A 23412-nucleotide genomic window follows, 5' to 3' on the forward strand; every position below is an offset into this window, starting at 1 on the left:
GTGACAAAAATAATAAAGGGAATGGGACGACTTCCCTATGAGGAAAGGCTAAAGCGGCTAGGGCTCTTCAACTTGGAGAAGAGATGGCAGAGGGGTGATACGTTAGAGGTCTATAAAGTGACTGGAATGGAATGGGTGGACGTGAATCGCTTGTTTACTTTTTCCAAAAATACTAGGAATAGGGGGGACATGCAATGAATCTATAAAGTAATACATTTAAAACAAATTTGAGAAAATATTTCTTCACTCAACATGTAATTAAACTTTGGAATCTGGTATATAAAAAAGTTAGCTTAGCAGGGTATAAAAAAAAGGTTTGGATAGCTTCCTAAAAGAAAAGTCCATAAGCTATTATTAAGATGGACATGGGGAAAATCCACTGCTTATTTCTAGGATAAGCAGCATAAAATGTATTGTACTGTTTTGGGATCTTGCCAAGTACTTGTAACCTGGATTGGCCACTGTTGGAAACAGGATGCTGGGACCTTCAGTCTGTCCCAGAATGGCAACACTTATGCTCACTTTGAATGGGCTCTGTTGGCATTGCCATGTGGGAACTGCTAGCGTGACATGATAAAAAGCCCTTAGTTTAATTTCACAATATTTTAACCAACTTTCATAGCATGAATTTGCTATAATTAGAGTAGTCCATACAACTATGCTCCAGTAGAAAGTGGTTAGGGAAGCAGGCAGAATACCAGGAAAACAAAGGCTGAAATCCCACCGATACTTCTTTGACCTTGAGAAAGTCCCTTACCCTCTATTGCCTCGGGTGCAGAAACAACAGACTGAATGTAACTTTCCTGGAGCCCTGGATTTTGAAAGTAACATATAATCTAGGTATTGCATTTGTGTTTTGCCGGGGGGGGGGGGGGGGGGGGGGGGGGCGGGGAAGAAAAAATCTCACATACACACAGAGTTGTTTATCAAAACCAGCAATCCCATCTTCAAATATGCAGGCAAACAGCTCAGTAGGATAACAAGCTTGCAGTGCAAGCTGTATTTTCATATATGTTGCATGCCAATTCAGGCCTGACTTCCATTCAGACACACCCAGCTCTCAGAAAAAAAAAAAAACGTTTAACTGTACAAACACTGATCTAGCCAGCATTCTCCTCCTGGAGCTTGCAGAGGAAATCCCACCAACACTCGCTACATTTGAGATGGAAAATGTTATTAGACCTTTGCTCTTGCATCAAAGATCTTCATTAAATGAAAGGAAATAAAAGGCTTCCTCTTGCCATAACCTCTTCTGAGAAAGAGCTGTCTTGTAATAACATCTATGTTGTGATAAGGCAAAGGCAGGAGGGGCTCAACCACAGCCAAAGAAACAAGCCAGAAGAAAACAAGGATAAATAAGAAAACACGGGTGGGTGAGGGGTTGTAGTTGGCTGGCCTTCACCACTAGGGCAGTCAAGCCTCTGTGGAGACCCAATGACAAGCACATCTGAACAGAAGTCTCTCCTCAACATCTGCACACATTGCCAAGAGTGACCACACAATGCAGTACAACAGCCAGCTCAAAAAGTCCAGGATTAGAGTAACAGAAAGGAATAAAATCAGGCTTTTATTTCATATAAAGCAAATTTTCCTGGAAATTGAATTAAAATGGGAGGTTGAAGGCAGAAGCTATCCAGGTACTCTCAATCTTGGTTTATATTCTCTACTAGCCTTTGAGCCCGTAAAAACGGGCTATTATAGGAAGGGGGGGGGGTTGAAAGGCCTGCCCCTGCTGAGTTTGCCGCTGCCCCTCCCCCTTCGAATTCGCACCCCCCCCCCAAGCCGTCACCACCCACCTTCCACCCAGCCGGGCCCTCGCTCCGCTATTGAAACAGCGAGGGTCCGGGAACGCAGCACTGAGCTCTGCTGAGCTGCCGACGTCGGCCTTCGTTCTTCTCCTCTGCCTGTCCCGCCCTCGTGTGACGTAACGTCGTCGAGGGCGGGACAGAGGCAGAGAAGAAGAAGGAAGGGCGATGTCGGCAGCTCAGCAGAGCTCAGTGCTGCGTTCCCGGACCCTCGCTGTTTCAATAGTGGAGCGAGGGCCCGACCGGGTAGAAGGTGGGTGGCTGCGGCGACTCGGGTGGGGTTAGACGGTGGTGTCCCTCCCTCAGAAATGCAGTACAGACCCTCTCTGTTCCGCCCCTGTCATCACGTATTGACGCGGGGGCGGGGCAGAGGTCTCTACTGCGCATTTGCAAGCGAGTACGGCACTCGCCTTTTATATATATTGATATGCACAAGTTGACTATAAAATGTAAGTCGTCACACTTAACACTGAATGCTTTCCTTCATGGAATACTGATGTACAAAACATATTCTACACTACATGAGAACATCTATTGTCAATACTATGAACAACATGGGGCCTTTAGTTAAGTGACGGAATGACAGTTCTGCATTTCCCACTGTGGGTCATGAATTTTCCCCACAAATGATATAGCACATGCATAAGTGCTTTATGGTAAGTTAGCCTGGCAGCTTCCGTTATTTCAAGAGATGTGCAAAGTGAGGTGAGACACCCGCAGATCAACTACACACACAGCCAAGGAAAGCATAGTTTACCTGTACCTGAAGTTCTCTGTGGACAGAAGGATAATGCAGACACACACTATCTGAGCAGTCGGAATGGCCTTAAGTTTGTTGAAAAGTAATAATTCAATCAGAAAAGGAGCCGGCTTTCCACACTTCTGATGCCATCATATAATCGCAGCTCGGTTCATTTCAAGCTGGAGGAAAAAAAATAAAAAGACTCCTTCCCCTCTCCCCAAAATACCTTTTCAGCTTGGAATGGACTGAGCTGCGATTATATGATGACTTCAGAAGGGTGGAATGCCGGCTCCTTTTCTGATTGGATTAGCTTGAGAAGGCCATTCCAAATGCTCAGCTTAATAACCAAGTGTGTCTGCATTACCCTACTCTCCATGGCAGAAGATAATGCAGCCACACTTGACTCCCAAGCTGAAGACTGCTGATAAACTTTGATGTGAATGAAGCAATCCGATACTAAATGAGGAATGTGCAAGAAAAAAAAAATGCATGCTGGCGAGCTGATTCCCTATTCCTCCACAATGCTCAGTGGCAATCACGCCAATCAAGGGTGCTCTTGCTGCTGAAAACCCAACCATGCTGGTTGTGCTGAAAAGATTCTGAAGGACTGCTTGTCCAAGCATCCGTCTGCTCTAGTAGCAGCATCTATACCATAAGTACATAAGTAGTGCCATACTGGGAAAGACCAAAGGTCCATCTAGCCCAGCATCCTGTCACCGACAGTGGCCAATCCAGGTCAAGGGCACTTGGCACGCTCCCCAAACGTAAAAATAATACTTTGTGAATGTGTGTAGTGAAGACCAAGTTGTTGCTTTACATATTTCTGTGTGCTGTTAAAGAGAACATTGATTATAGGTGGTGAATGTCAATTCGATCTGGTGGTTTGAGGTTTGCTTGATGATAAAACTCATTGCACTCTGCGATCCACTTGGAAAGAATACGTTCGGATACTGAAAAGGCTCGTGTGACAGTGATGAAAGGAGATGAATAGTTGTGAGGATTTCCGATGCGTCTTTTGTCTTGTCAACGTAGTATAAGAATGCACGCCTGCAGTATTTTTATTACATTTGTACCCTGCGCTTTCCCACTCATGGTAGGCTCAATGCGGCTTACATGGGGCAATGGAGGGTTAAGTGACTTGCCCAGAGTCACAAGGAGCTGCCTGTGCCTGAAGTGGGAATCGAACTCAGTTCCTCAGTTCCCCAGGACCAAAGTCCACCGCCCTAACCACTGGGCCACTCCTTCACTGTTGCTACTATTTGAGATTCTACATGGAATGTTGCTATTCCACTAGCAACATTCCATGTAGAAGTCGGCCCTTGCAGATCACCAATGAGGCCGCGCAGGCTTCTGCTTCTGTGAGTCTGACGTCCTGCACGTACGTGCAGGACGTCAGACTCACAGAAACAGAAGCCTGTGCAGCCTTCTACATGGAATGTTGCTAGTGGAATAGCAACATTCCATGTAGAATCTCCAATAGTATCTATTTTATTTTTGTTACATTTGTACCCTGCGCTTTCCCACTCATGGCAGGCTCAATGCGGCTTACATGGGGCAATGGAGGGTTAAGTGACTTGCCCAGAGTCACAAGGAGCTGCCTGTGCCTGAAGTGGGAATCGAACTCAGTTCCTCAGTTCCCCAGGACCAAAGTCCACCACCCTAACCACTAGGCCACTCCTCTGCTATATGAGTAAGATGCTTGGGGAAAAATATCTTGGTTAAGGTGGAAATTATAAACCACCTCTGGTAGAAATTTATGAAGGGTATGTAAAAACTTTATTTGGAAAAAATCTGGTAAAATCTGGTAAAAGGTGGGTAATAAACTAGAGCTTGAATCTCCCCGATTCTCATCGCCGAGATGATTGCTATAAGAAAGACAAGTAAGAACGTCAAGAAAGAATTCGATAGAGGCTCAAAAGGGGGGGGGGGGGGGGGGGGGTTGAAGAAGTTGAGAATATAAAAAATTCAGATCCCATACCGGTGTTGGATGAACATTTCATCAAAGCAGTCATAAAAGTTGCCCTACAAGAGGGCTGTTCCAACTGCTCAGCCTAATAACCAAATTCACGTAGAAAGTGAATTACATCATCCCAAATCTAATGTTTTAAATATGATTTATTTTTTTCAAATTTAGAATCAGGCAATTAACATAAGCACTGTCTGCCTGTGATACTATAGCAACAAATATTTCAAAAGGCCTGACCAACCCTGTAAAAGACACCACAAAAACTTCCCTCTTTCTCTCCTACCCTGTAAAATATTGTAATTACTACCGCTCAGTGGAAGACAAGGGTATTGCACTATGGTGCTCATTTTTAAAGCACATGGACTTACAAAGTAGGAGCTGCTTCCAGTGATCAGAATAGCTGGATTTTCCGGTTGGTTTGAAGATAATAACCCAGCTGTGTCTATATTCAGACAGTCATCGTCTTTAAACCAGCAAGCGATATACCAAGGTTTGATGCTGCCAAATATGACTGCCAAACCCGGTTTAAAAATAGGCGTATAGCCGGTTATATTGCGAGATATAACCGGTTATCCTCCAGCCGCTAACCGTGGATATTCAGTGGCGGATAGCTGGTTATCCCCCCGCTGAATAATTGGTGGATAGCTGGTTGTGTTATTTAACTAGCCAGCATCCGTTCTGACTGGGTAAATAGTGCTAAATATCAGGCGGCATGTGTTTTGAAAATGAGTCTCAATACATTAAAAAAAAAAAATCAGTAAGGAGTTCATTGCAAAATATATTTCCAGACCAATAAAATGTTCAGGTATATAAGAATTATAAAGGATTATATGTAAATACAAAAAATGTCACAAGAGGAATGGGAACTGGTTACAAGATAGAAAAGAAAAAAAAAAAAGTAGAATTAAGTGGTCAACTTTCTTAATGGAGGACAGTCAATAGCAGAGTACCACAGGGATCTGTACTTTTTTTTTTTTTAATTTCTTTACTAATCATCAAAAATACGTAAGATACAAGCATCCAACCCAAGTGCCAAGGATCAACACATTAACCTGTATCAGAAAAAGACAAACTTATACAACCCTCTTATGCCCCCAATACCAGAGTACACATAAAAGAGACAGGTTTCATTGGTATGCGTCCTCCAACCCCTGTCCCTCACAGGGCTAGCCCTTGGGTATAGCAAGGTAAAAGAGTCCCCCTCAAGAACCACACCACTCCTAAACCACTAGGTAAACAGGAAGCTGCAAAGGACCAGGAGTTAAATCTCTCCAGGTAGAACATACATCCCACACCTTGTGCAAAGCCAGCAAATTGTCCACATGTATAGCACTTACTTTGACATACGGTAGACATGGTCCAATTTACACAAAACCACCACCAGGGAAGGTGCAACAGGGCTCTGCAAGGCCAATGCCAAGGCTAATGAAGATATAGGAGATCCTTGTGGAACTCCACACAGTGGCTGCCATGAGTTAGAAGACTTCCCATCCTTCATTACTGAATAATACCTATTTACCAAAAAAGAACGAAACCACTGAAGAAGCAAACTCTAGTTCAGATAACACAGCAATTAGATTACTATGATTAATGCAGACAAAATATTAAATTGAAGCAGCACAATATCTCTTCCTCTGCTCAATGCCTTATTTACTTCTGATGTTAATAGTAGAAGTGTCTCGATGCTATGATACATTCAAAAACTATGCCGAGAGTCATGGAACAAGCTGACCTTATGTACAAGTTCAGTTAATTGAGAACTTACCACAAATTCAATTTGGCAAAAAAAAAAAAAAAAGGTATACTAGCAACAGGTCTATAATTAGCTGGGATTGGAGTTAAGGCAATACTTTCTACAGATGGGAAGAAACAGCCTTTATCTAAAGCCAAGTTAACCCAAGTCGCTAACCAAAAATGAAGGACAAAGATCCAAGAAACATGGAGACTATGAAAGATTTTTTTTTTTTTTTACAATAGGTGTTCTGAACAGACGTAGGTCTAAATGATGACCATTCTCTGTCTGCAGGTATAGGTTATCATTCTATGGCTGTCTCTCATTAGTAGAACAAACCATGGAATCAAAAGATTGATGAATCTTATTTACCACTTATGAAAAATACTCTGTCAATTCCTCTACTGAATGCTAAGAAGAAGTTTGAGGCTTGAAAATTTAGAAGAGTTATATTATTAATAATCTGGAATAATTTCTTCAGATTAGAACGACTGATCCACACAAGTTCAGAATATGCTTGTTTAGCTAAATTTCTCTATTTATAATTTTTAAAAGTTATTTGCCATCTATCATTAATATTCTTAGATTTACACCAAATATGTTCAACTTGACCACATTTACATTTCAAAACTAAAAGATTATCTGTAAACCAAGGAGGATTAATATTTCTGAACCAATGCCTAAGCATCAATGGAGCCAAGTCATCAAGAGTAGTCAACGATATACTATTTCACATTTCGAAAAGTTTTCCAGGATGTCTCTTTTTTAAATGTGGGGGTCACTGACTCCCAAAATACAGTCCCATTAATTTTCCCTCTGGAATATCTAGTCTGTTCTTCCTTAATAGGAGAAAAATTACAGTTCAAAGTAAATTTGCAACAATAGTGGTCAGACCAAGGAACTGGGGTCTAACAGAAAGATATTAAACCTAGGCAATTACCAGTTAACCAAATGTAAAGGTATGACATTTTTCATGGGTAGGAGCACAGCTTAAGAAATTAAAATGTTGCTGAATTTTATCATTACTAAATAATGCCAATCTGCATCCTCTTGTTTCTTTATAAAACAGGGCAAAGGGGTAGTACCACTTATACTGGATGCCCAGAGCCCGCAATTGAACAGTCACTGGCTTTAGTTCCCACCTTTGTTGTAGCGTAGCAGCTGTCAAATCTTGTTATGCTGAAAACGAGTGAGAATCCCAAGCCAATGATCCAGCCCTTGCATCTTAGTAAGCACCTGTTCCTTAAGCTTATAGCTGTTAAAACATGCCAGTGTCCCTGGGTTGGTTATTTTTCGGTTGCCCCAGAGCCCAGTGGGCTCGATCCAATATAACAGTGCTAGGATCCACCTGTGATTGGCCCTCAGATAGCAAGGCACTCACCAGCCACTCCCAGAAGCAAAGATTCAAGGTCTTCAACTTTTTCTGCCAGCAACTGTGCTTTGTCCCGGGATTCTGAAGTTGTTTGTTCAGCGAGCCTATGGAATCCTGATGGCCATCCATAGGGTGGGAGGAGGCTGCCTCCATACTACCCTGTCAACGTCTTGAGAGGTACTTATTGCTTATTTGTTGCTGTCTTTGTCTTCTCTTTATCCAGGTGAACCTCTTCATAAAGGTGGTTAATAAATCCTAATAAAAGTTAATATGTTCCACATGGTCTGATCTATCTGAACCATGAAAAAAACAAACAACCCCCCCCCCCCCAAAAAAAAAAAACCAAAAAACATATGCACCTGTCCTGAAGTGTTTCTGTTCGATTCAAGCAAAGGAAAGATACATTCCAAAAGTTTTATTTACTCATTCATTCATGTATCCCACAATTATCCAAAAGCAAGTTTCGGTTCAACGTGGATTACATTTAAATGTTTCAGGAGTTCTACATTGTTGTTGTGCAATAAAGTGTAAAACATTTAAACATTCATGGGATATTACATTGTTCCTGTACAATTACAATATAGTGTAGTACATTTGTTGTACGATTAGTCAAGAAATTTCTTGACGAGGTAAGTTTTTAGTTCTTTTCTGGATTGGAGATAGTTGTTGATGTTTCTTATGGCTTTGGGTATTGAGTTCCACCATTTGAAGCCCAAGTAGTGGTGTAGCTGGATTTGTAGGTTGTGTTTCTGCATTTAGGTAGATAAAGCAGTAGGTATTCTCTGGCACCTGGACATGCGTTTTTTTGGTGATGGTTCAATAATAGAGATGTTGTGCTTTTCACACTGTAGAATACGACATCACTTGTGAATGCGAAGAGAAGTGGAAGAATTGTATATATACTCTCACCAATACCCGTAAATCCTCAAATGACTCGCCATAGAGGGTATAAACCCCTTGGTTTCCCCTCTTACTTGCTTAGTATGGCTTAGATGTCCAAGACTGAATTAGTGACTCCTGTAATTACCCAGGGAGATCTGTACAGGAGAACTGAAGAGGCCTTTTTTTTTTTTAAAGATACAAAATCCTCTGTTGCGAGACCAAAAACTGGTGATTAGTCTACTCTGCAGCTTGTCTACAAGACTCCTCCCCCCTCCGCTTCAGTAACAACGATTTTGAGGCCAGAATTAGGAGTAGGACTTTGAAAGAGAAATTTCCAGATGAATCTTAGAAGTCCGACTAGTAAACCCATTCTCCAATTACTGCACCCTCCTGGTTGTACATCTGCAGGCCATGGCTTGGGGGGGGGGGGGGGGGGGGGGTTGGAAGAGAACAGAAACCATCCAGAACTGCTGCCAGGCTGTAAACAGTGAAGACAGAGATATCAAATGATTGTCTTCTAAACTTCTTGATCCAGACTCAAGCCAAAGAATCATGCCCTGGAAAAATTATGTTCCATAACTGCATACTTCACAGCCTTTCCACAGGTCAGTCCAGATATTCAGCCCGAGGTTTCTGGAGAGGAGATTAACAGTACAGTACTCTATTTTGCTAGCTAGATAATAAAGACTGCATCTAGCAACATAGTAACATACTGCATGACTGGGGGGGAAGAAGAGACCGATAGGGTCCATCCAGTCTGCCTAATAGGATTGCCGGGACAGTACAGGTTAATTTCTCCTGACTTTTTAGATTAAGCACAACATTCACTTCACAGCTGTTTTGAGCGGAAGTACTCCATTCTTGGTTTCCATCCTCTTGCCCTTCAGGAATCTACTGCATTTATCCTACTCCACAATGTTTGCCTTCTCCATTTCTTTTGGGAGAGCATTCCAGGCATCCACCACTCTTTCCAGCCAGAAAGATTTGAGGTTGCTTTTGATTCTACTTCCTTGTGGCCTCATGTGTTCTGTAGTTCTAAAGGTTCCCTTCTTATTTGTGCTGTAATATGGACTTTTAAATATTAAATGAGGTATATTTCCTCTGCTTCTCCTCTTGAGCACACATATTTAGGATCTCCAGTCTTCTCATGCATCTTCTGACAGTGACCTGTTACGTCCTGTCCTTAGCAAAATGCTCCAGCACTTAACAAACGTCCAAGTGCCCTACCAGATCTTATGCAGGGGCACCACCTTTTCCTTCCTGCTGGTTACACCCCACTCTATGCAATAAAACTGCCTTTGGAAACTGCCTGGTCACATTTTGTTCACCATCTTCACATCCTTAGACATCAACATTCCATGGATTTTTTTCCCTGGGTCTGTGCACATCAGCGTCTTGGCTCCTATTGCATACATCTCCCTTGAGTTTCTACACCCCAAACTCGCCACTCTGCACTTTGCATTCAAGGGTGACAGCCAAGTATTTGACCAGTCTTCGCAGATCATGTCTCATTCGTCCACTCTCTCGGGTCTACACTGTTGCTTATCTTCATGTCATCTAAAAAAGCAAATTTTCCAGTCCAACCCTTCAGACAAATTTCTCACAAAGATATTGAGTAGAACCAGACTAAAGACCAAGCTCTAAGGCACTCTACTACTCACCAATCCTTTTTGCAAATGAATGCCATTTATCAATACCCTCCGTCGTTTGTCAGTCAGCGATTTCAATAATTTTATGTCAACTGCAAATCTGATCGCCTCATTTATAAAAGATTTAGAAATGGGAATGAAACATTAAAAAGCATCGGTCCCAGTGCAGATCCTTGTGGCACTTGCTATTCCCCTTTCTCCATTGAGAGAATTGTCCATTTAACTTTAACTCTCTTTCTGTCATTGAGCCAGTTCCCAATCCATAACAGACCACCACCTTCTATCCCATGTTTTCAGAAATCTCTCATAAAGGGATTGTCAAAAGCTTTCTGAATATCTAGAAATACTACATCAACTGGTTCACCTTTATCCATGCCCTCAAAAAATGTAGCTAATTAGTGAATCCATGTTAGCTCTGTTCCATCAAACCTATAAATGGCAAGTGACCGACTCACCTGCAAATGCGCAGTAGAGACTTCCCTCTCTGTCCCGCCCCCGCGTCAAGACGTGATGACGGGGAAGGGGGGCGGGACAGAGAGGGAAACTGCGCTGAAGGGGAGGGAGGGAACCGCTGACGTCGCTACCGCTCCCCCCCCCCCAAGGTAGCCGCTACCGCCCCCCCACCCCCGGAGTCGCCACCACCCCCCCTTCACCCGGCCCGGGCCCTCTCTTCGTTATTGAACTTACAGCAGCGCCGAAACAGCAGCAAGCAGCTCAGCTTCAGCTCCCGTCGGCCTTCCTTCCCTGCCTGTGCCCCGCCCTCGCCGACGTGACGTCACACGAGGGCGAGGCACAGGCAGTGAAGGAAGGCCAACGGGAGCTACTGCTTGCTGCTGTTTCGGCGCTGCTGTAAGTTGAATAACGAAGAGAGGGCCCGGGCCGGGTGAAGGGGGGGGTGGTGGCGACTCCGGCGTGGGGGGGGGGGGGGCGGTAGCGGCTACCTTGGGGGGGGGGGAGGGGACATGGGACGTCTCAGAAGGAGGGGGCCTTGGAGCTGGGAGGGAGGGAGGGAAGGAAGGGGGCCTGGGGAGCTGGGGGGGCCTGGGGCCTTGGAACTGGGAGGGAGGGAAGGGGGCCTTGGGAGCTGGGGGGCCTGGGGCCTTGGAACTGGGTGGGAGGGAGGGCGGGGGGACTTGCAGCTGGGAAGGGGGGAGGACTGGAGCCTTGGAGCTGGGAGGGAGGGCAGGGGGGCCCTTACAGTTGTGAGGGAGAGCAGGGGGCCTTGGAACTGGGAGGGAGGGAGCTGGGGGGGCCTGGGGCCTTGGAACTGGGAGGGAGGGAGGGCGGGGGGCCTTGCAGCTGAGAAGGGGGGAGGACTGGAGCCTTGGAGCTGGAGGGCAGGGGGGCTGTTACAGTTGTGAGGGAGAGCAGGGGGCCTTGGAACTGGGAGGGCGGGAGGGCAGGGGGCCTTGGGAGCTGGGGGGGAGGGCCTGGGGCCTTGGAACTGGGAGGGAGGGCAGGGGGCCTTGGGAGCTGGGGGGAGGGCCTGGGGCCTTGGAACTGGGAGGGAGGGCGGGCAGGCAGGGGGCCTTGCAGCTGGGAAGGGGGGAGGACTGGAGCCTTGGAGCTGGGAGGGAGGGCAGGGGGGCCCTTACAGTTGTGAGGGAATGGGGCCCCTTACAGTTGTGAGGGAGAGCAGGGGGCCTTGGAACTGGGAGGGAGGGAAGGGGGCCTTGGGAGCTGGGGGGGAGGGCCTTGGAACTGGGAGGGAGGGAGGGCAGGGGGCCTTGCAGCTGGGAAGGGGGGAGGACTGGAGCCTTGGAGCTGGGAGGGAGGGACAGAGGGGGCCTTGGAGCTGGCAGGGAAGGAGGATGGCAGGGGCTTTGCAGCTGCAACGGGAGGGGGGCCTTGGGGAAAAAAAACATTCCAATACCCGCCCGTTTTTACGGGCTTAACGGCTAGTTAAACCATGTTTTGTCTGTGTTGAGTGATTCTATTCTTTATAGTTTCTAGCATTTTGCCCACCACTTACATCAGGGGTACTGGTCTTTAGTTTCCTAGATCACCCTGGAACCCTTTTAAAAAAATGGCGTTATAATGGTCATAAAAACAGCCATACTGGGACAAATCAATGGTCCATGTAGCCCAGTATACCGTTTCCAACGGTGGCTAATATAGGTCCCAAGTACCTGGCACAAACCTAATTAGCAGCAACAGTCCATGCTACCAATCCCGGGGCAAGCAGTAGCTTCCCCCAGGTCCATCTCAATAAAGCGAAGATGCTTACCCGTAGAACAGCAGGCTTTACATTCCCACAAGTGGGTGACGCCGATCCGCATCGCTCAATCTGGCATTTACCAAAGTTAAATGAGAGCTTTGTGGAACGCAAGCAGCTGAATGGGCTCTCAGTGGGCAATTTGGTGGTTTCTGAGATCAACTGAGGGTGTATCCAACATGGACTATTTGAAGAGCCTACCAGTTGGAGGTTACAAGGCGCCAACTTTTATGGAAAAACTTCAGCCTTCCCCCCCCCCCCCCCCGATTGGCAAATCGTCTGAAACGGACACTGACTGCAGCTATGCACTACTGGAGCCAGTCAAAAGCTAGTCTCCTGCTTTGACTGGAATGAGCTCGCTGGGGCTGAGCATGAAAAGGCGGACAAGAGGAAGTGGTGAACCTACGTCTGAGACTAGTAGGCACTCCTCCTCAACTTGCCAAAAGACCTCCTAAATGAGGAGGCAGATGCAGAAGGAGCCTGACGTGAGAGAGAAGAGATGGGATCAGTGTGTTTTTTGATTTGGTCAGCGACCTCCTCAACCTTCTCTCCAAAAATGTAATCCCCCCTGAATAGGGCATCTGGAAACCTCTGCTGACCCGCCAGTTCAAAGTCGCAGACACACAGCCATGCAAGTCTGCACATTGCCATACTTTGGGCACGCCTTCTGCTTGGTCAACTGGCGAGGTGACTCTGTATGGCAAGCACAGAATTCTGCACAGGAGGGAAAATCTGCACAAAATCTGCATTGTACAAATTCCCCCAGGAGTTATTTACATTTGAGCTGTAAGCTTCTACATATTGTAGGAGTCAACAAATAAAAGGTGTGTACTGATGGGAGTACTCTGAACTGAGATGTGTAGCACAGAGCAGCCTTTTGCCCCTTGGCTATTACTGCTCCCCCCCCCCCCCTCTCTATAGAGGCTAGATGTCAATGAGACAACTTTGGGAGGGAGAAGCGGGCTTTAGGTACCCAGGGAGAAAGGTGGTGTATCAAGTGTGGAATAAACAGAGAAGGGGGAGGAGCAGTGGAAGAAGCAAAGGGGCTTGTGTTTCAGATACACAAAATGCTGCTCTGATCTATATATCCCTGAATCAGAGAACACCCACAAGTACAAGTTCAATCATATGATCTATAGAGATTTACAGCTCAAATGTAATTAAATATGAGAGCTTTGCCACATTGTGTACATTGCTGAAATTGACACCTGCATTTCTAAACAAAGGATTAGATCCCATATTCTCCATGGGAATCCTTCCCAAACCCAGGGTACAAGGAAAAAAAATATCCATCTGCTTAGAACCTTTAGATTACAGTTAAGTCCATTTTCCTCTGCTGCTATGGAAAATTGTTAGCTAATGTGCCCAGTGGGGATCTAATTTAACATACCATTAGTATAAACCCGATGCTAGGAAAGCAGTCACGTTACCAGATGAATTAGAAGCTTTTATATGCAACTTGAAACACATGGCTGCTCACCTACTTATACAGCACAGCTGCAGGATCAAATAATAAAACATTATTATACTCACCTATAAGTTCTCACCAGATGACTAATTTAATAAAAGGCATCATACAATAACCTAAATAAGGGACCTGTCTGGTAACAAAATGTTATGTGATAGTTACTGACTTCCAAAAAAAAATAAAAAAGCAATCTAGATGCAAAAAAACTTGTGTGGCAGGTATTAAGAACTCTATCTGAACACAAGTATTTTAAATATAGTATTACAAACAGACAAATTTCAGTGCATATGCTGCCCTGTCCATGATGTTAGGACAGATACAAACTTAATCATGATGGTAAGATTATTCGTTCTCACGGTTTCCTCTCCCCTGTGTCACAGTCCCAAATACCTTCAGATCACCAGCCTCAGGTTTCTCAGTCTCCGAATCTTCATCCTCCTACAAGACAAGAATTCAGAGGATTATGTGTAAAAAGAGTGGGGGGGAAAATCAGCCAACGGGCTTCACGTCAATAACCAAGCCTGGGTTATCAGTGAACGATCCAGAGCAGCTTATGCTTTGCATCGTTCATGAGGCCCCTTATGAAAGTAAATTCAATTTGGAGGAAAATCACAACTTAGGTGGTTGGTGCCATAAAACTATGAAGGTGTCAGAGAGCACAACATCTTCCCAGTATAGCTGTATTTGACTCAACGCTTGGACTGTCAAAACATAGCTTGCCTTTATAAAATAGGTGTCATTTTGAACCTTCTACCACAGATGTGTTCTTTTATAAAATCAATGCATGGCACAAGTATTTTCAATTATAAGCTGTATTTTTTGGTACTACAATTTTTGATAGGTACTTATTTGTCTTTATAAAATAGGCTCCAAGAACCAAAAATGCCAACACAGAAATTTACACCTGCTCTGAAAACACGTGTGTGTACTCTACATGAACACCTTATACAATACACGCATGCGTAGAACTCCAGTTCTGTTCCACCCAAACTAGGCCCAAAATAATGTCTACATACAGGTCACTTACAGGTAGGTACACATTTCTGATGTGCTCAAGTAATTTTATAAAATACATTTTCTACACATAAAACAAGGTTTATATGTGGACAACCTTATGAAATTAACCCCTAAAAGATCAGTTCTTATTCTGCCTTTATCTAACGTTTGATAGTTATCTCAGTCACCTAGAATTTAACATCTGATCCAAAAGACAAGCGCCTTCGGTGCCCTAAAGTTTCTTTTAGCACTAAAGTGCAGCAATAGCTAAGAGGGAAGGAATGTCCCCAGCTCAGTTAGTAAAATAACTTCCTAGAGGTCTCCCATCAAACTAATGAACAAAAATCAAGCCTTCTGAGCATCAAACTTAGATACTGATGAGAGTTATCTTATTAACAATTTCTAACCACCTTCCTAAGTAATATTGATAAATACTCTTTGAAAATGATCTTCGTTAACTGCAAAGTTTTGGCACAGTGGAGAGAGTGGTCTACTAATAACAGTACTTAACTATAACTCAGCTAAAATCCTGGGACAAGATTTCAAGACTCCTCATGGCCTCTGTATGACAGCAGACTAGTTACTATCTTCTGGCCTCTCCAACACCCAGGTGCAAACGAGGGCTTTGCCTAAATACCCTCCAGATCTTACAACCATAAGACTATTCTTATAGGTATAAATAGAGATAGGGAGTACACAAATTTCTAAAGGCATTCTTTGCCTTCAGAAGTTATTTGTAAGGTATAAAACGCACTTACCATGTACTTCCACTGCAAATACAATTCTATTAGGGTGGAATGAGCTAGGCACATATTTGAGTGGGAGGATATATGTGAACATGTATTTTTAGGGCAGATAGTTTGAAGTGGTTTGTGTGCATTATAGACGGGAATTTGTTTTTTTTTGTTTTTTTTTTTGGGGGGGGGGGGGGGGCGGGGGGAGAACTGTTGGTGCAGAGAAATGCATGTGTTTCTCAGTATGGAATGCAAGTATAAGAATGTGCTTAGAATGGGAACTTAAACTGGACCCAGATGCAGCAGGTCGTGAGAGAATGGAAGCCACAAGGGTGCATCCACTAGAAGACGTATCAAGTCTGAATACCAAGGATGCCACAGCTAATCTGGAGCCACCAGAATGACCAGCCCCTGGTGATGCTCGATCCTGTGGAGAACACGACCTATGAAGTGCCAGGCAGGAAATATGTATAGAAGTAGCGACTCAAGCCAGGGCTGCAGGAGGGCATCCAACCCTGCGAACCAGACCTCATTTCTTCTGTTGAAGAACTTGGCGTTTGATCGCATTGCCATGAGATTGATCTCCAGCGTTCTCCACTTCTGCTGTATCTGGAGAAATGCCTCCGGACATCTCCTATTCCACTGCATCTAGCAGATTGCGACTGAGAAAGGCTGCCTGAACAATGTGCTGTCCTGTTATGTGTACCACCGACAGGGCATTGAACATGGGCTTCCGCCCACTCCAAGGAGATTCCACACCTCTGTGGTCAGAGACGCAGTCTGCATGCCCCCATGCCGATTAATGTGCTCCAATACAGTTATGTTGTGTGACAGAATGCGAACTACCTTTCCCTCCAGCAAGTACTGAAAAGATCATAAGGTTCATCAGCGCTCACAGCTCCAACTGACGAGCCCCCCAACCTGATAAGCTGGCATCTGTCACCATCACGACCCACTGCGGAGAAGCCAACAGCATTTGCCACTGCAAGCTGGAGATGTGAAGGCACCAGCTCATGCTGCACCGTGCCCGGGGCAACCACGGAAGCTGCCGCTGGTACTCCTGAGACACCGGCGACCACCTGCTCTGCAGCTAGTGTTGTAGAGGACACATGTGGGCCCTTGCCCACGGTAACACTTCCAGAGCGGCTGCCATAGACCTTAAGACCTGAACGTAGCCCCAGGCTTGAGGACTCTGTTGTCGAAGCCACAACAGAAGGTGGGAAGCGACTGCCAGAGCCATCTGTTTGGTCGAGGCCTGCACCAAATCATAAAGTGAGTCCGTTAAATATGCTAGATCCGACTCCATCCGGGGCATCGCGGCAGCCAAGGAGGAGGAAGAGTCCTGACCCTGCTCCAAAGCCTGCACGCTATGGAAACGTAAGAACTACAGAGAGGTGCTTTAAGGGCAAGCGCAGACACCTCGAACGAATGCTTCAAGGAAGCCTCCAGGTGCCGATCCTGCATGTCCTCCAATGCTACCCTCCTTCCACAGCCATGGTGGTCTTTTTAGTGACTGCGGTCAATACGGCATCCACATTAGGGAGGGAAAACTTGTTCGCATGGTCATCTCTAACAGGATAAAGATGAAACATTGCCTTCACCATCTTGACCCCCCCCCCCCCCCCCCTCATATCAGGGTCAGCCCACTGAGTTGTAATAAGCTCCTGGATGGCCTCATGCACTGGGATCGCCTTCATACACCTGGATTCTGTGTGCTTGCTATCTTAATATTCACTGTGGAGATTGTATGCATCTCCAGATCAAAAAGCTCCAATAATCAGTGAAGGCAATTCCTCTCTATGGAAAATGTGCATGGTCATAGGGCCATCAGGTTCCTCCTGCAGAAGCTCACCCTCCTCCAAATCATCCAGCCGAGGACGCAAAGATTCCCGACAAAGCCACCAGCGAAAGGGAGGGCAAAATGGGGCCTAATGACCCCACCTCAGAAATGGAGGCCACCCAGTTGAGGGCTGAGAGAGCTGCCCCAACTCCCCCGTAGAACCCCCCCTCCCCCGGGCCAGAACCACCTGAGCCGGCTAAGGCAAGGCCCTCTTTAGGCCTGGTGCAAAAGCAGAATTCCAGAGAAACATATTCCCCAGAGCTCATCGATCCTGAAGAAACAGAGCTGTCACCCTCAAAGAAAGAAAGAACTCTACTCCCAAAGTGGAACTGCCAGTGTCAAAATCTGGAAGCACCCTGTATCCCAAGTCCACAGACGTCTGCCCAGTGGGAACAGCATCGGCAGGAGATAAAGGTGCATGCACCTGGCGCCTCAGCGAAAAAAACAGGCATGTCAGGCGAAAAGAGTAAGGATGTCCCCCATCAGGCCCTGAGGAGCCTGCTGCACAGATTCCTGCCATCAACTGCCTCTTACTAAAGCAGGAACATCTTTTTACCGTCTCTGCAGCCATGCCTGGTATGCAAAGCACCCGATGAGAATGAAGAATTTAAAGGAGCCACGCATCACAGGGGAAAGTGTTGACTCGGGACTCTGTCAAGCAGTTGTCCCCCCAGATTAGAGCCTGCCGCCCAAACCAACAACTAAACCCGTTCTCAGACACAAATTTTTGTTTTGTTACTGGTTGTAATATAGGGTTTTTTTTTTGTAAGGCTACAGTCAAGACAAGCAAACCAGGTCTGTGGAGTTAGGAGGAGGGGAAACCTGGGGTGAGACAGGGACCCAGACTACCAAGTATGCCCCCAAGGATTACTCTGCTTGGCGAAACACCCCCTGGATCAACTGGTTATGGCCTAGCTCAACAGCTCCCCAACACACGAGGAATCCAGGAGCTGGTGAGAAGCCATCCACCGCCTGCTGGAGCTAGAGATATACTGATTTAGAGGCTGGCCATCTGGTATCACTGTCGTCAGTACAGTATTCTCTATCTCCATCTCCTGGTACATGGACACAACCCACCAGTTTCTGGATTCATCTGCTGTAGAAGCTAAAGAAAAATATTTTAAACAAAAGATTTGTCTCCTTAGAGTGACTCATTTCTATACTTCCAGAATCCGCTATTAAGGGAGAAAACTGCATCTTAAAAACATGAAAATAGTTGTTTTCACAATTTCAAAAGCTCCAGTTATCAAGAAAATCAGTTTCAAATGAACAGGAAATGGGATTCAGTAGTTTAATGAACATGCATTTCTAGCACCAAATGAATACCTACAGTCTGAAGTCACCAAAAATATTAAAAAAAACAGACCCATTTCTGTATTATTCCATTCCTCTTGATGCCTCTATGAGCACAACAGCATGCATTTTACTTTAGTACTACAGTCCATAAACAAACAACATTGGTTGGATCCAAAGATAATCGCTAAGAGGCATATTTTCAAAGCACTTGGGGAGGCTAAGTTCCATAGGTTTCTATGGAACTTTGGGAGGCTAAGTGCTTTGAAAATGAGCCCCTAAGAGAAGCATACACTATTGTAAATCTAATGTTCAGGTAAACCAGAATTATGGTCATTAATATCTGAAGGAAAAGGCACAGTACTAAAATAAAAAAAAATTTAAGAGTGCCCCAAACAGAACATATGTTGTATATTTGACCAATTTTTGCAGATTTCAGCACAGGAATAGTTAAATGATGAGAACAGTGGTGTGCACGTTATAATGCACAGACTCTATATTGTAAATACAAACCTATCCAAAATCAACAAGAAATAAGACTTGATTGGGACACAGACAAGTTACACTTGAAATGTTTTGAGTGTGTGATTACTGAAAGGTATGTTAAAATTCACACTGGATCTTTGTACTGCTGTTTATCTTGACGTCAGAACTGCAATGAGTGTGTTTTGGCTCTGACTACTCTAAAGGTGAAACCCAGTTTTGAGAAGACTAAAAATGAGAAAAGCATTAAAAAAAATGCTATGTTCCAGTTAATAAAAAACATTACACCTACCGACTGTCTGCTGTTTTCATCCTCATCCTCAACGTTATCTTCCTCATCATATCCACCATCATCCCCTTCAACCTTTGAAACATCATCTTCTCCATATGCTTCTGACACCAGGCCTCCTTTTTCTTCTAAAACATTCAAAGTATAAGCATGTTATAACTAAACAGCATTGTAAAGTTTAGGATGAAAATGCAAAATGTACAACATAAAAACATGCTTGCCTATATGAGATAGAGAAATTGTATTCAGGGGTGCATTTCTGAAGTAGGCTATTCAGCATGCTGTTTTAGATTCTTTAAATTTGTAATCTGTCAATTTCATTCAAAATCAAGGAAGTTAATGGTTTCATACATCTCATTCATTTTCTACACCTACGTGGCTGAAATTGGAAACTGCTTTACCTAAAAATATCCCATTGAATAAACTAGCACTTATGTCACCTTCTCACTTAAAAATACCTTTGGTTTTAAAAAACTATTCATTTCATTTCAATTATTAGAAAAGATTTCATTAAAGAAATCCAATGGGTTTTATAACTCTGTCTTATGAAATATATATTAACTGCCAAGTCGACTATTCATTGAAAGTCCTATAACATCTGCTCATAGATCAATTACTGCTAAACAATAAATGAAATCATTTGCTCAACTTCAAACTGAATACGACCTTCCAGATGCAGAATTCCTCCACTTCCTACAATTGGAACATTCTATAAACCATCTCCTCAATTACCACAAATCCTTCCTTAAAAAATGTACAATGGACGTTTTCGTCTTAAAGACTCTTCACTGCTCTCAACGCGCTTTGATCTACTACAAGACATTTCAATTAAATAAAAGAAACTATAGCCTAGCCACTCAACAAGTATGGGAAAAGGACTTGAACACCCACATACCAGAAGAATCATGGAACTCATTTTGGATCCATGGCCCTAGAGTCTCAAAGTCCGCTTCAATCATGCAATCCTTATATTTCATTTATCACCGTTCAGTTTGGACTCCCAGGAAAGCAAGGGCCAGTCTCCGTCAGATCAAGGTTGGTCATGTTCCAAAGCAATTGGTACACTTTCGCATATTGTTATTTGAATGTAGCAATCTAATTTTTTTGGTCTGAGGTTTGGAGTAAAATATGCAATATCCTTCACTTGCCAACTATCTCCTTGAAACTTAGTACATGGAAATCAATTATCCTACCTGAAATAACTGATGAATCGAACAAATTTCTATTCTGTTGCCCTTAAACTCATTGTTAATCACAGGAAAGATAACACCTCTTTCTTTCCAAATGTTGTGGAATTTGGTTATATTGTATAAGAAGTATGAAAATAATTTTAAGTTGTACTTTCCAGAAATCTCATAAGTTGTTAAAATGGAAAACTTTAGATCTAGTATATAACTCACAAACGTCAGCCACTTTGTTATCCGAGAATATTTATACTTTGATCCTGGATATACACAAGTACTACAGAGAAGCATGAGTATAATGAGTGTATAATACACTCATTATACTCATGCTTTCTCTGTAGTACTTGTTGCACTGTTCTTGTTACTATTATACATTTGTGACTTGTTTATACCTGAAGTCAACTATATATTTTTGTATTTTCAATTATGCTCAAAATATTTTGCAAAAAAGAAAAAAAAAGGTAAAAACTACTGCACTGGACTAATGTAATACATTTTTTACTAACTTACCTGAGTTAAGGCTTTATCTTCCGAAAGCAAGTTAAAAATGTATTAAGCTAGTCTAAGAAAAGGGTATCACCTTATATCATTCCGTAGTTAACTAGACAGAACAACCACACTATTCAACAAGTTTGTTACAGAAACCAACTTAAGTTTCTTTAGATTTTTTTTTACCCCGATACCAGTTTCTCAGAGTACTCATTCCCTCTCCTTAAAAAAATAATTAAATAAAGCTACAATTAAAAATTAAAGGTCCAATGAGTTCACGTAAAAGCTTAACGCGGGACACTCCTCGGAACATTACAAAAGAGGATTTGCTTCGTTTGCGATCTCCCTCCAAACCAAGCAATCAACCTCAGCATCTCTCACCCGTCGCTGTCGCCTCCCCGTCCGACTCCTGCTCTGAATCCTCCGCGTACACCGCCAGCGAAGACAGAACGTTCTTATTGCCCGCCATCTTCACTCTGTTGCTTGTGGTCGCTTACTGTTGACGCAATCACGTTCTTCCACGCTGGGTCACAAGGGTATCGTGATGGTGATGGTAAACGTCATCAACACGCGCCGAACAGCCCTAAAGTTTGCTACATGGAAGGAAGTTTGTGGGAATTCTGTGAATAGAGAGGGATGGAGCGAGTACTGGGGTGTTAGCCTTTCTCAACCCAGCTTCAGTAACGAGGAGGAGAGGCGAGCACAGACCCGAGAAGGGCTTCTTGCTTCTGGAGCCAGCGTTTTAGTGAGCGTTTAGGTTCTCCTTCCTTTTCCGCGGGTGGGACTCTCCCAGATGCAAACGATAATATTAGGTTTTGCAATTGAAGCCACACCACTTTTTTTTTTTTTAGCGATTGTTATCATAGGCCGGTGTCCGGGGCCTGGTAAATACTTTTTAAAAATTTTATTTAGTTTTTTGTTCAAATTCAGTCAGATGGAGCACGATTTTAGGAATGGTAAGAGCTGACAGCTGGAACCAGTGTCTGCAACCGTAAACATTTATTGTTCATTTTTCTGTATGAACTCATCACTGTCTTAACAGTAAGAATGAATGTCCACTATTCAACGGCTTCCTCTGAGCATGATTGCAAGATCCAAAAAGCCTTGAAGAAGATTTTTGGCTTTGATTCCTTTCGGACACTCTTGCAGGAGAATGCAGTTAAAGAAGTTGTGAAAGGTGAGGTACAATATCTTTTCTTCATAAAGGTGTCGATATTGTGGAAATACGTTAAAAATGATCTACGTTTATTGTAGAAATACAGCATTAAAATTGTAACGTGTGCAATAACAAATAAAAACATTATGGCAGATAAAGATCTGTCCAGTTATCTTTCTCTCTGGGGTTTTTATTTTTTCTCTATTTTTAAGATACACTTTAAATAATCATCTTGAAACAGTCATCAAAATTTGGATTAAAAAAATAAACTGGGTGCCTATGAAGTTGGAAAGGTGCTGTGTCTTATGCTAAGTAAGGCACTCCAATGATTAGAAAAAGGAAAAATACCAGTCTCAAATGCTTCCTCACTAATAATACAAGTCTACTATAATAAAAAAAGAAGAAGGAGAGAAAGGGAGAAGCACAGGTGATATCCTAAGGAAGTATTCTGGGGAAAATATAAGGGTAGTACATGGGAACATAATTGCCAATCTAGAGAGTAAGAATCCAACAAAGGCATACAATTTTTGTTTATCACTCAAAAGGAGCAAGTGCTGAGAAGGGTTTAAACTCCCTGCCCCCCCCCCCCCCCAATAATGCAAATAATTATATGCCTGCATTTGCCATGAAACTTAAGAAAAACCAGCTGTTACACCATCAGCCTCAATGCTAGTAATGCCTTTCTCCTCTTCTGCATTGTCGTGGACACATCAGGAAAAACCTGAACCACTATATGTGAAAACTTGACATTCTTGTGTTGGGGAAAAAGAAAAGACAAAGTTACAGGGCCTAATGCAAATCTCACCATCAAAGTAACAGGTCAAGCAATAGCATCGAGACAGTTACAAGATTGCCGTCATTTCTAAACTGTTTTTGAAAACCCTAGCTGACTTCAGTTGATCCATACCCAAATTGAAATCATCCTCTTCAATGAAGGGAGATAATATATTTTAGCCACTGGGGTAATAGATTGAGATGGTAGTTTCAAGCCCTCAGAACAAATCCACTGGAGAGGCCAGAAGTAAGTGGGGAAAATTAATCAAACACAAATTACAGTATGTCTTAAAGTATTTTCAACACACTCCAACTTGGCACAGATGGTGATGTTCCTTCACAA

General features: G+C 43.7%; 2 protein-coding genes across 4 annotated transcripts in view; one reads left to right on the forward strand and one right to left on the reverse strand.

The window, feature by feature from the left end:
• The window catches only part of SAP30BP (SAP30 binding protein), a 91567-nt gene extending 69922 nt beyond the window's left edge, over positions 1-21645 (reverse strand). Inside the window, exons 1-3 of the mRNA XM_030208257.1 lie at positions 21521-21645; positions 19470-19594; positions 14222-14269 (exon numbers count right to left, since the gene is read on the reverse strand). Of these exons, the coding sequence (XP_030064117.1) occupies positions 14222-14269; positions 19470-19594; positions 21521-21608 (261 nt within the window). The 5' untranslated portion in view covers positions 21609-21645. The remainder of the gene's footprint in view (positions 1-14221; positions 14270-19469; positions 19595-21520) is intronic.
• A 78-nt stretch (positions 21646-21723) lies between these two features.
• RECQL5 (RecQ like helicase 5) overlaps positions 21724-23412 on the forward strand; it is a 103870-nt gene continuing 102181 nt past the window's right edge. For all 3 annotated transcript variants that reach the window (XM_030208260.1, XM_030208258.1, XM_030208259.1), the window contains exon 1: positions 21724-22316. In XM_030208260.1, the coding sequence (XP_030064120.1) occupies positions 22187-22316 (130 nt within the window). In that variant the 5' untranslated portion in view covers positions 21724-22186. The remainder of the gene's footprint in view (positions 22317-23412) is intronic.

This window comes from Microcaecilia unicolor, chromosome 6 (assembly GCF_901765095.1).
Source record: "Microcaecilia unicolor chromosome 6, aMicUni1.1, whole genome shotgun sequence".
Lineage (NCBI taxonomy): Eukaryota > Metazoa > Chordata > Amphibia > Gymnophiona > Siphonopidae > Microcaecilia > Microcaecilia unicolor.